The sequence below is a fragment of the Gossypium arboreum genome, chromosome 12 (assembly GCF_025698485.1).
Source record: "Gossypium arboreum isolate Shixiya-1 chromosome 12, ASM2569848v2, whole genome shotgun sequence".
In the NCBI taxonomy this organism is placed as follows: Eukaryota; Viridiplantae; Streptophyta; class Magnoliopsida; order Malvales; family Malvaceae; genus Gossypium; species Gossypium arboreum.
In genome coordinates, this window is record NC_069081.1 from 3,912,579 (window position 1) to 3,924,883 (window position 12,305).

General features: G+C 29.9%; 1 protein-coding gene across 1 annotated transcript; it reads right to left on the reverse strand.

Moving 5' to 3' along the window:
• Nucleotides 1-6,441: 6,441 nt before the first annotated feature.
• LOC108479890 (multiple organellar RNA editing factor 1, mitochondrial) lies at nucleotides 6,442-8,754 on the reverse strand. Its single transcript, XM_017782734.2, has 5 exons — nucleotides 8,222-8,754; nucleotides 7,952-8,049; nucleotides 7,757-7,822; nucleotides 6,864-7,660; nucleotides 6,442-6,712 (listed from the first exon to the last, which is right to left on the reverse strand). The coding sequence occupies exons 1-5, from the start codon at nucleotides 8,605-8,607 to the stop codon at nucleotides 6,704-6,706; spliced, it is 1,356 nt and encodes a 451-aa protein (XP_017638223.1). The 5' UTR covers nucleotides 8,608-8,754; the 3' UTR covers nucleotides 6,442-6,703.
• Between the last annotated feature and the right edge of the window lie 3,551 nt (nucleotides 8,755-12,305).

Below are 12,305 nucleotides of genomic sequence, written 5' to 3' on the forward strand. Positions count from 1 at the left end.
AAATTTTACAACACTTAGAATACTTTTCACTAAACAGTGGTCACACGCCCGTGTGGGCAGGCCGTGTGGTCATACGCGTCCGTGTCCTTAACCCGTGTAACTCTGTATTTGTCGCCTAAGAACAAATTGAAGACACACGGCCAAGTCACATGCTCGTGTGCTAGGTTGTGTGGTCGATTTAATAATTTTGATTTTTCATAAAATAGGCCCATGCCTGAGGCCGTGTCATCTACACGGCTGAGACACACGCCTGTGTCTCTCCCCGTGTGCTCAATTCTGAGCATTCTGTTTTGCAACAATTAAGGTGCAGGGGACACACGGCCGGAACACATGACCATGGGGCAAGCCATGTGTTACACACGGCCTAGACACACGCTCGTGTATCCACTCGTGTGGACAAAACAAGGCTATTTACCAGGCCATTTTGCACCCTTTGATTCACACACCTACACAACAAAACATAGCACTAATCCAAGCAATTACATTCAACCAATTCAGCCACAATCAAGACATCCACACATCATTCATATGCTACCATTTATCTCATACGAACATCACATACTTATCAACTTAAACCATGCAAATTTCCATATCCATGAAAACATCATTATATGCATATATACTTAAACCAATATTAGCCTATTTCAATGGCCATTTACAAAATGAATTATCAACCAACATAAGCCAACACATTTGGCCAAATCAATTATGACACATAACAAAATGTCCAAATCCTTATACATGGCATAACTCAAAATGTCGAATTCATTGGTACCCAAAATAATCAGTTGATAGTGTGATGGAGTCTCCGACGATCCCCAAATCCGAGCTAGCTTGGTGACACTATAAGATAAGGGAAAAGAAAAGGGATTAAACTATAAAGCTTAGTAAGTTCCTATGCAAATAATAAACATCATAAACACAAATTTAACATACAATTAACATGAGGTAAATTAACATAAATGTTATTATAAATCTCATAGTCAAACTTACTCAATCATAACCTTACCGAGGGTTCATCACATAACAAGCTTACTACATATGAGTTTTACGTACATACCTGAGTCATCTCAAACTTGGATTTTCACGCAATTCATCTTTGACATGCTCGTTAAATTACTCGTTGAACCACTTGGAATACTAAAGGATACTAGGGAGTTTTGTACACACAGTACCATACTAATGCCATATCCCAGATATGGTCTTACATGTAATCTCATGTCGATGCCAATAGCCTAGCTGTGGTCTTACACAAAGTCTCATATCGATGCCATATCCCACATATGGTCTTACACGTAGTCTCATTAACACTAATGTCATGACATTTGTATCCTATCTATTCCTAAGGTTCAACCAGGATTTCACGCTTGTCGTAACTTTGTCGAATACGTCCAAGGGTAAATCACAATTCATACAATAATAAAACATTTAAAACATAATTAAAACAATGCATTATTTACATATGAACTTACTTCGATACAAAAATAGTAGAAATGATACCTAATCGTCAAACACTTTGTTTTTCCCCGATCTAGGTCCGAACCTTGTTTTTCTTGATCTATAATAGAAAATTTAACTCATTTATTATCCACATTATTCAATTCAGTTCAAAATTTATATTATGGCAAAATTATATTTTTGCCCCTAAACTTTAATATTTTTACACTTTGGTCCCTAGGCTCGTAAATTGAAATGGATTCAATTTCTTCGATTCCCAAGCCTAGGCAAACCTTTTTCATGCTTATAACAGCGTACATTCATTTAATCACACTTTTACACCCATTTTATAACCGTTTTACAAATAGGTCCTTTTGACATTTTCATAAAAATCACCTAGCAAAAGTTGTTTATCATATTCCAAACATACATTTTCTACCATTAGACATCAAAATACACACATATCCAACATGGGTAAATTTTTATACCTTGATTATTTCTTAAATTAGTAGTAGAAATAGATAGATCAAGTTACAAAGATCTCAAAAACATGAAAATCATTAAAAACGGGGCTAGAACGGACTTACAATCGAGCTTGGAAATGGACAAACCCTAGCTATGGCTTTCCCTTGAAAAATTCGGCTATGGTTAGAAAGATGGACAAGATTTTGGCTTGATTTTTGCTTTTTAATTCATTTAATTACTAAATGACCAAAATGCCCTTTTCTTAAAACATTAAAATTCTCTTACCTCATTTCTATTTTTGTCCAACTCAAAGTAAAATGGTCTAATTACCATCTAAGGACCTTGAATTTAAAATTTCATAGCAATTTGACACCTCTAGCATGTAAAACTCAACTTTTGCACTTTTTACATTTAGTCCTTTTGCTAAATTGAGTGCTCAAACCTCGGCATGGCATGTGGTGAAAAATGATTAAAAATAAAATCAATAAAATTTATAAAAAATTATAAAATTTTAATAAATAATATTTAGAAGTTATTAAAAATTAGAAAAAAATTATAAAAATATGTAAAATTTTATAAAAATCATAAAAAATTTATAAAATATATAGAAATATATAAAAAATTTATAAATTTTATAAAGTCGTAAGAAAATTATAAAAAATGTAAAGAAATATAAAATTCATAAAAAAAATATAAAATTTATTGTATCCCATTATCACGTCTCTTTAGTACGCCCAAGTTGATCATAATCAACCCAATGTTTCCTTGATTTGCTTGCCTTTCTCTCCTACTTACATTCAATCTTTTCTTGCTAGTTTTGTTTATCAAACCAATTTCCACCCAAACTTTAGAAATATTAGAAAAAGTGGGCATCCTTGTAGTTATTGTTGCATTTTGTCACGCCATAGCATACACAATTTGATTCCTTATGTTGCTTCATCGTCAATGTTTGTAATGATATCTAATGTACGTGTTTATCCAAAAATTATCTGATTTCGTATATTTGTAATGATTTATATTGAATATGTATGTATGTAACACTCCCTATAGAAGCAAATCTCACAGCAATTCTGGTGCAAAAAACTTCATCAATTTCTATCAATTCATTCACTGGCATAGCTCTTTCAACTACTTGATTTTATAATATTTTTACAATTTTATGTTTTTACTATTTTATAAAAAATTCTATAATACTATATATTTTATAATTTTTTGTGATTTTTATAAAAAATCATTTTTTATAAATTCTTTACGATTTTTTATAATTTTTTGATTTTTATAATTTTTTATTTTATGATAAATTTTAAATATTTTTCTATAAATTTTTATATTTTTAATATGTTTCTATATTTTTTATAAATTTTAATAATTTTCTATAACTTTATTGATTTTATTTTTTATCATTTTTAACACATGTTGCGACACATGATGGCTTTAATTGAAAAAAATTGAGGCCGTTAACTTTAACGGCTAATAGTTAAAGTTAACGATCAAAGGGCCTTTTTGATATATTTTGACAGTTCAAGTACCCAATTGAGTGGAGAAAAAACAGAGGTTTAATTGCTTTTCTTGAAAAAGTTCAAGGGCTTTTTACACCCTTAAGCCAAAAATATTTTATTCTTAATCTTAATAGTTAATGAATAATAGATTGAATCTTGAGATTCTTTGTTTTGATATTTTATCTGATCTATAAAAAATTTGTATATCTTGTTTGGATGTATATATTTAAGGAATTGAACACATATTCTATTTATGGATAATGTCTTATCTTGGTTTTGTTATGAGGTATAATGCCAAAAATAGCCCCTAAGTTTGATTGTTTGGTTACTTTAGCCCCTAACCTTTTTTTTTAGTCAAATTGGTCTATTTTTAACGGACATGCTAACGTGGTCGGTAGTTGACTAATAGTCAACACTAACCACTGATGTAGCGGTCTAAATGTAATTAAATGCTAATATGTCACGTTTTATATGTCATATCAATAAATTATTTTAATTTTTTTAAAAAATAAAAAAAACCTAATTTATTCTCCCCAACTCTCTATTTATTTCCTACATTTCTAGTTTCCTACCACATTTCAAAAAAAAAAAATGCACACCATCTTTCTTCTTCAATCAAAGATTTAAAAAATTCCCACAAATTATTTTGAAAATGAAAAACCATAATGGGAAGACTAACAGCCATTTAATTATATTTGGACTACCTAGTCAGCGGTTAATGTTGACCATTAGTCAACTAACTACCACGTCATTATGACCATTAAAAATATACTAATTTGACCAAAAAAAACATAAATAGCCAAAGTGGCCAAACAGTCAAACAGTCAAACTTTAAGGGCTATTTTTGACATTATGCCTTGTTATAATGTTATAAGGATTGTTTATTTTGTTTTTATAATATTCATAACAGATTCTAATTAACAAAAATTGAACAATCAAATAAAATAAAACTCAATTTTTTGCGAGCGAATATCTACTCTTTCTTTAGTTTAGTTGTCAGGTTAACCCATGACCTCTCAGAATTAGAATAAAAAGAAATGTAGTGATATCTGGTTTGTTCTGCCATCCTCCCCAATAAATCATTAGGGTTCGTTTTCAATAGTATCCTATGCATTCACGGGTTACGTCGTCCTCATCGCTTCTCAATTAATGTTTAAGTCTAATTCTCCAATGGAACATTAATTTAATATTTAATAAAATTTGTACTTGAGTCAACATTCTTAGTCTTTTTTTACTTAAGTTAAGGACCTAGATTTTTTTGGATTTATGAATAGGGGATGTTGTGCGAGTATTTATAAGACTTAAATTATCAACGAGCTCATCAAGCACGTTAAAAATTTGTCTTAGCATCACTCCGCCAACTAGAGCACTTAGAGGAGCTCCCATGTCAATCACTTCCATTCTTCTCATTAGATTAGCGCTCATAACTACAACTCTAACTTAATTATTTCCTAATAATTGTTGTACCTCACAAGTTACATTTTTTTGTTGGCTGACGGTATCTTGACCCTTAACTAGTAAGGTGTTGTAAATATTAGGCATCTTGCTCGGGGAATGTCTACATTCAGTACTGGACTAATGATTTGAAAAATATGTTTCAGATTTTCTTTTTCAAACATGGAAACTCTGGGAACAAAAGTAGTAGGATTTATTCCCATAATATAATAAAGTGAAATATGTCAAAATTTTCAAAAAAAAATTATCTAATAAAAAATAAATCTTTGACAGGAAGTTGATCGGTTAATTCAATAAAAAATGAGAGTTAGTGCTCGATTTTGTTGGTTCCATCCAATTCGTGCATTCAATTGTATTGGTTCCGTATTCAATTGTACTAGTTCCTTATTCAATAAAAGACTTTTTTAAGTTAAATCAACCTATTTCCAAAATAGGAAGTGGGTTAACAAAAATTTTGAGAGAAACTTTCATTTGTCCATCATTATAGGCAACACCATTATCTATAGAATTTAAACCCGAACTCTATTTATGATTCCTTATTTCTGTTTCATTAGCATTGTTCCAATTTCATTTCGTATTTTATTTTTAGTATATTGATTTTTTTAAAATACAACCTCTCCCCTATTTTTCCATCTATATTCTCTCTTTTTCATTTCAAGGCGAGTTATGCCTATTTACACATCTAGAATATATATAGACGAAATATAATAGTGTCAAGGGTGAATTTCTTATTTCTTATTATTGAGCTTATAATATATAATTTATATTAAATGTTAGAATACTAATTCTATTATATATTACTAAATTATTAATAGATTTATGTTCTAGTCACTCAACTTAAAAATAATCGTTAAACTATTCGAAAATTTTCATTTAAATCATTGAACTAATCAAAATTATTATTGAAGTCACTAGATTATTAAGTTTTTAAAAGGACGATTAACTAATTTTAAATGACATTTCGATGATCGATACAATAAATTAATACCATCAACAAGTAAAAAAATCTTATATTCAAGTTGATTTAATAGTCACTATCGGAATAAAAAATAATGTAAGTGATGCAAAAAATTAAACTATACAACAACATTTTAACAATCCAATACCTTAAATGAAAACTTTCAAATAATTAACTATTAACTAAAATATAAACTTATTCATAATTACTCTGTGATACTTAATATATAGATTAAGTAAAGTATACCTGCATATCCCTGAGAATGAAAGCAGTTTTAGATCTTGAGCAGAGCATGCATGATGTAAATGTTTGAACGATATTTTGGGTCACTTTGTTTTCTGATGATAATTTTAGGAAAAAAATGATTAAATGAAATTATGATTCTTTCCATTTTAAATTTTCAATAAGAAAATAATAAATTAATTTTTCCTAATTTTAGTTTTTTCTTAAAAATTTAAATCTAATTAAAAATATTAAAATTAAAAAATTAATTTATCTCTCTTACTAAAAAGAGATAACATAAAAATCACAATTTCATTCGATCACTAACATAAAAATCACAATTTCATTCAATCACTTCTATGATAATTTAGGTATCAGTTTTTACCGAAAAGAAAAACAGAATAATTTGAAGGCCAATTATGCATTTATTCCTACGAAAGGCAGAAACAAAAGCCAAAATTAAATTTAAATATTTCTCTGGTAAAATATATGTACTAATTCGTAGCAGTGAAATCACTAGTGCAAGCTCTAAAACCGAATAAAGGATGCTACAAGCTTTGCGAAAACGATCGAAGACAAAACAGTCTACTATTTACTATGCCACGAATGCTACATGACTCCTTTGCTTGTCCATTCTCTCACTCATCTCAAACATCCACTAGTAATCTTATCTTCCCTGCACAACCAAACAACCGCCATTAGAAATGCTGCCCAAGCACCTGCAACTATTCAATAGAAACTGCAGCTTGAGAAAGAGATTCAACATCAATTTATGATGACATTCTATCTACAGTTTCAAATTGATTGAAAAGGAATGAATGCCTTACTTGTTGCCCCATTGATCCAGTTGCCTCTCCTTGCACATTTCTCTGCTCTGCCTGTGGGAATCCTTGACCACCTCCATGCCCTGGGTAAGTTTGTCCATACCCAGGATTTGCACTCTGTCCATAACTCTGCCCAGAGTCAGCAGCTGCTCCAGGGCCATAGTTCTGACCAGGTCCGAAATTTGATCCTTGCTGAAAACTCTGCCCATAGCCAGGATTCACACCTCGGTCGTAGCCTTGCCCAGGATTCTGGGTATAGTCAGGATTTGCCCCTTGCCCAAAATTCTGCCCATAGCCAGGATTTGCCCCCTGTCCGAAATTTTGTCCATAACCAGAACTTGGTCCCTGCCCATAATTCCCACCTTGTGAGGATGCATAGTTCCTATGATCTCCTCTGAAATCCCTTTGCTCAGGAGGCATATAATTCCAATGCTCTCCTTGAACGAAGTCCCTTCGTTCTTGGGAATTATAACTTCCCTGCCTTCCTTGGTTGTAACTGCTCTGATGCAAAGGATCAGAGCCTCTAGGAGCATAATCTCTGTTATTCATTGGCGGCTGCTGCCTGTAATTTTGTTGGGGTGGATAATTTTGTGGAGGCCTATAGTTCCTTCCATCCCCTTGCGCAAAACCCTGCTGATTGTAAGGCACATTCCCTTGCTGGTTCGGAGTGGTATTTCCTTGTCTATCATATCTTGGTTGGTCAGGGTTTCTATTTTGTTGACGGAACCTACCGCCTTGGTTTCTACCATAATGGATAGGAGGTGGCCTTGGTGTTATAATACCATTCTCATACTTGTCTCCTGGCAATCACAGCAACATATAAAAACCAAGATATAATATTATCTTATTGTAGTAACATCTAAATGAGTAGTTAAAACACGGTGAAAACTCCTAACCTCCATATTCCTTGTTAACTGGGTCAATGTAAGAATCTGGCAATACAAAAACAACACCAGGTACATCTGTTTGACGAAAAACTTTAATAAGTCAGAATCCTTATTCATTTTCTCTAAGCCACCGAGAGACCAGATTCATCAGAGCGACTAAAAATTTGGGGAAAATATGATAAAAGTAAGCTATAAAACAATTACCATTAAACTTTTCAGACTCTTCTTCAGACATTAAAACCTGAAAACCTTGATAAGTAGTTGTGCTACATGCATATATTCTTTTTTTGGCCTCTTCCACGCTGAAACAAATTAACCCACAATCAGCAAGTCCAGCACAATCCGTTAAAAACTTAAGATGCCAATCAAACCTAATGTTCAATAATAGCATGCTACTACAAATTTATTCCCAATAATTTTTTTTTTTGGGGGGGGAAGAAGTTCAGAGAGAGAGACAGAGAGATAAGAGGGCACCTGATGCCGAGGCCTTGAGCACAAATATTCTCGTAAGTACGAATCATCTCTTCAGGAGGAGGCTTATTATCTTTGGGGAAATCAACGACGATGAGCCAATGATTGTAATCACAACCTTCGAATAGAACCGTATCTTCGGTGATCTCATCCCCTTCCTTGTACAGCTTGTACTGTCTCGGTGATGAAAGGGGACCCCCCGATGATCTGAACCATCGAGATTGGAAGATGGAGAAAGACGATGGTAAGGATGACGGAGGTGGCGCAAGGTCGGAATTGGAAACGGGGGCTGTAAGTGAAGGAACCCTGGGGGTGGGAAGGGAGAGACTGCGGTGGAGAGTGGTCAGAGTGGTTAGGGTCCGACGGAGGCGAAGCGGATGTAGAGCCATGGTCCGGATTTAGGGTGGAAGAGGGAAGATGCTAGGGTTTAGCAGGAGGGTTTAGGGAACTTTCTCGAGAGAGTCTGAGGCTGCGTCGCGGTGGTAAATATAATGCTAGTTTATTTTGACATATACCACTCTAGGGTTCATATTTATTTTCAGCTTTAATGTTTAAAAAGGTATCAATTTTTTTTAAAAAATATATTTTTTATTCTATTGGGTAGTTGAATTTTAAAATGTATCAAAATGGTCTTTAAACTTTTTAAAAATAATTAAACTTCTGCATTTTATTTTTTTAAAAGGCCTTTTGATTGTTAAATTTAATCGTCTCTCTAACATTTTTAGTTAAAGTCACCACATGTCGTAATCATGACGTGATATATGACAAAAAAATGATAAAATAAAATTCAATAAAAATATAAAAATTATTAAATTTTAATAAAAATTGTAAAATTTATAATAAAATTGTAAAATTTTATAAAAATCATAAAAATATAGAAATATAGGGAAATTATAAAATTTTATAGAATTGTAAGAAAATTATAAAAATAAAGAAATTTAAAATTCATAAAAATTATGAAAATTATTGTAACAAAAGAAGCATTTTATAATTTTTCTATAACTTTTATTGATTTTTATTTTTATTATTTTTGTCACATATCACGTTGTGTTGTTACGTGATGGCTTTAACTGAAAAAATTGAGATCGTTAACTTTAAGTCAACAGTTAAAATTAATGGCTAAATGAAATTTTTGATGCATGTTATAATTTTTATAAATTTTTACAATTTTTACAATTTTTTACTATTTTATAATTTTTTTTCTATTTTTTAATAAATTTTAAATACTTTTTGTATTTTTTATTAAAATTTAATAACTTTTATAACTTTTATTGTTTTTATTTTTTTATATTTTTTGCTACATGTCACGCCGTGGTTGTGATACAGGGTGGCCTTAACTGAAAAAATTTAAGGGCAATTAACTTTAACGGTTAACCATTAACTTCAGTCAAATGATCTTTTTTATATGCATTTTGACAATTCAAATACCAGTTAAAAAAGACTTAATTGCTTTTATTGAAAAGTTCGAGAACCTTTTAATATATTTTGAAAGTTTAAGTATCTAATTGAGTAAAAAAAGGAACTTAATTGTTTTTTTTTTAATTTAAAAGGTTTTACATTCTTAAACCCTATTTTTAGTAATATTCAATGTGATATTTATACTTTAAAAATATCCAATATGATATTTGAATTATTAATTTATGTGTTATTTAGTACATATATTTTTATAAAATGTTTAATGTTGAATTTATACTTTGAAAATGTTTAATTTGGTACATGAACTATCACTCTATTTATTTTATGGTACCTAAAGTTAATACCCTTTGTAAATATTAAATTAAAATTCAACACATGAATTTTTTTCTAAATCATCAATTTTACATAAATAATACAACATCAGAAAAAGGAATAAACTTAGATTAAATTTAAAAAATAAATAACTAAACCTAAATAACATAAGTTTTAATTTTAAAAATATCAATTTTATTGCTTGAGATTTTTCATTGGGGAAATTTGAAGAGCAAAGTAGTAATAGGTTTGGGTTTGCAATTTTTAACTCAAATTTCTTCAAATTTTTTGAAATTTATATAAGCTAAAATTTTGCAAAATTTATGTCTCTTGCTTAACTGGGAAGTTGAATAACTTAGATTCCGATTACGTGAGATTCTTCAAATTTTACTTTTAAAATATTTGAGTGTTTGAAAATATGGATATCACATATATAATAAGAGTAATTAAATGTTATTATTTACTATCATAAAACATTAACCTAAATTAAAAGTGATCAAATTTTGTTAAGGTTTATTGGGCTTTAGTTATTAAATAAAATATGAGTCAAATATGTGTAGATACTCTAATAACTAATTTCTAATTGATGATGGGCTAATTAAAAATTACAATTAATGTGCAAAAATTATATATTAGGGTTATGATCCCAAATTACACAAACATTAACTTTTCTAATATATCATCTTTAGAAAAGAAAGAGTCACTTTCTCTAAATTACTTGTGTGCTAATTTAGAATATCAGAATTATAAGAACCAAAGATTTCAAGAAATCGATGAATTCAAGTACACTTTCGCATCTAGCTTTATTCTTGGCTTATTCTTAATTATTTAACATCACAGATCCTAGTTTACAGTTTTAAGTTTATTTATGATTCATTCGGTTTTAACATCGAGTTCATCTTAAACTAAGAAGGTGAAGTTTTTGAAAGAAATTTTGAAGAAAATCAAGATCAAATTTCTACAAGTATGGTTTCACGTGGAGGAAACTTAATTTCAAATGCAAAATTTATCAAAGAAGATGACTTTAGTATTTACTTATTTACTTCATTGAAGAATATGGTGTACTTTGCTTATGTAAGTTTAATTTTTATTTCTTTTTGTTAACTATGTATTAGTTGTTTTTTAAATAAATTTAGTCTAATTTTTTTGTTTTGTGTTGTTTTTCACATGATATATTAGCTATGTGAAATTAATGATTTGAAAAATGAAAAGTTTCCACATGTTGATTTTAATTGACTGATTTATTTAAACTTAATTATATAAATATTAATATAAAAGTATTTTTAAAATATTTTAATTTTTAGACAATGAAATGAGTTTGTTAGGTGAAGTGGGCTTGAACTTAGGCTTGGAAATTTCAAATTCAAACCACTGTCCAACTTTACGAGCACCTCTAAATTGAGCTAAAAATGGACTTGAAAAAAAGTTGTAGATATGTATGCCTTTGAGGGCTAGTTTAGCACTGCTTTTGAAAAATATCGTAAAAGTTAGATCGCAGTTTAACAAATGAACACCTCTAAACCCAACTAAAAATAGACCCAAAAAAAGTCATGGTGATACGGAATGAGGTGGAAGCGGATCGAATTCAAGTTGTTCGACTCGAAAAGAGAATATTTGGATTTGATTTGAAAAAAAAAAGAATTAAACAAATTTAGTAATAAAGAAGTCGAAAATAGTAAAGAAGACATTTGAAAACAAATAACAACTAATAGTAATATAAAAATAAAAAAATAGACGAAATTTAAAAGTATAAAATGGATTCAATAAACCGGTGGATTTAATGGATAAAAGGCTAAGTGTCCAATTGAACCATTTGAGATATAAATCCCAACAAACTCAATTAATGGCTCTAATCAATCCTTCAAAAAATAATCTTTGGCAAATTGAAGGGTGAATAATGAATTTCCACAACTTCTTGAAGAAAATCGAGAAGAAAACTACTAAAAACCACAAAAAAGAAACCTTGCATAAGAAACAAACTCTCAGAGTTCAAAACTTTATTAATGAAAACAATTGTCGCCTTAATAAAAAATGAAAAATGAAGAAGCCTTTATATAAGCTAGCTATGTACATCCAAAAAAAACTCTAAAATATACTACAACTCTAATTAATCTAAACAAGAAGTAGTTTTAAACAAAACTTTCTTATTAACATAAAACCACCAAATAACTTAAAATATTTAATAATTATAAAAATTCGTAATAAATAATAATAAAATAATAAGAGCTAATAAATATAATATTGGGCTCATATATAATAAAAATTAAGCCCAAAACTTGAGCCCAATATGATTTAAACTCGAGTTAAAAGCCTGAAACTCGTAATTCTTGTCATAATCCTCTCTAGAAATTCTGCCCGC

Bases quoted from the DNA above. Each gene is read 5' to 3' on its own strand.
- LOC108479890 (XM_017782734.2), bottom strand. From the start codon at position 8,607: ATGGCTCTACATCCGCTTCGCCTCCGTCGGACCCTAACCACTCTGACC. The intron at 7,823-7,951 runs GTAATTGTTTTA...TTCGTCAAACAG, and splicing joins AGAGTCTGAAAAGTTTAATG to ATGTACCTGGTGTTGTTTTT. The intron at 7,661-7,756 runs GTTAGGAGTTTT...TGTGATTGCCAG, and splicing joins AGTTAACAAGGAATATGGAG to GAGACAAGTATGAGAATGGT.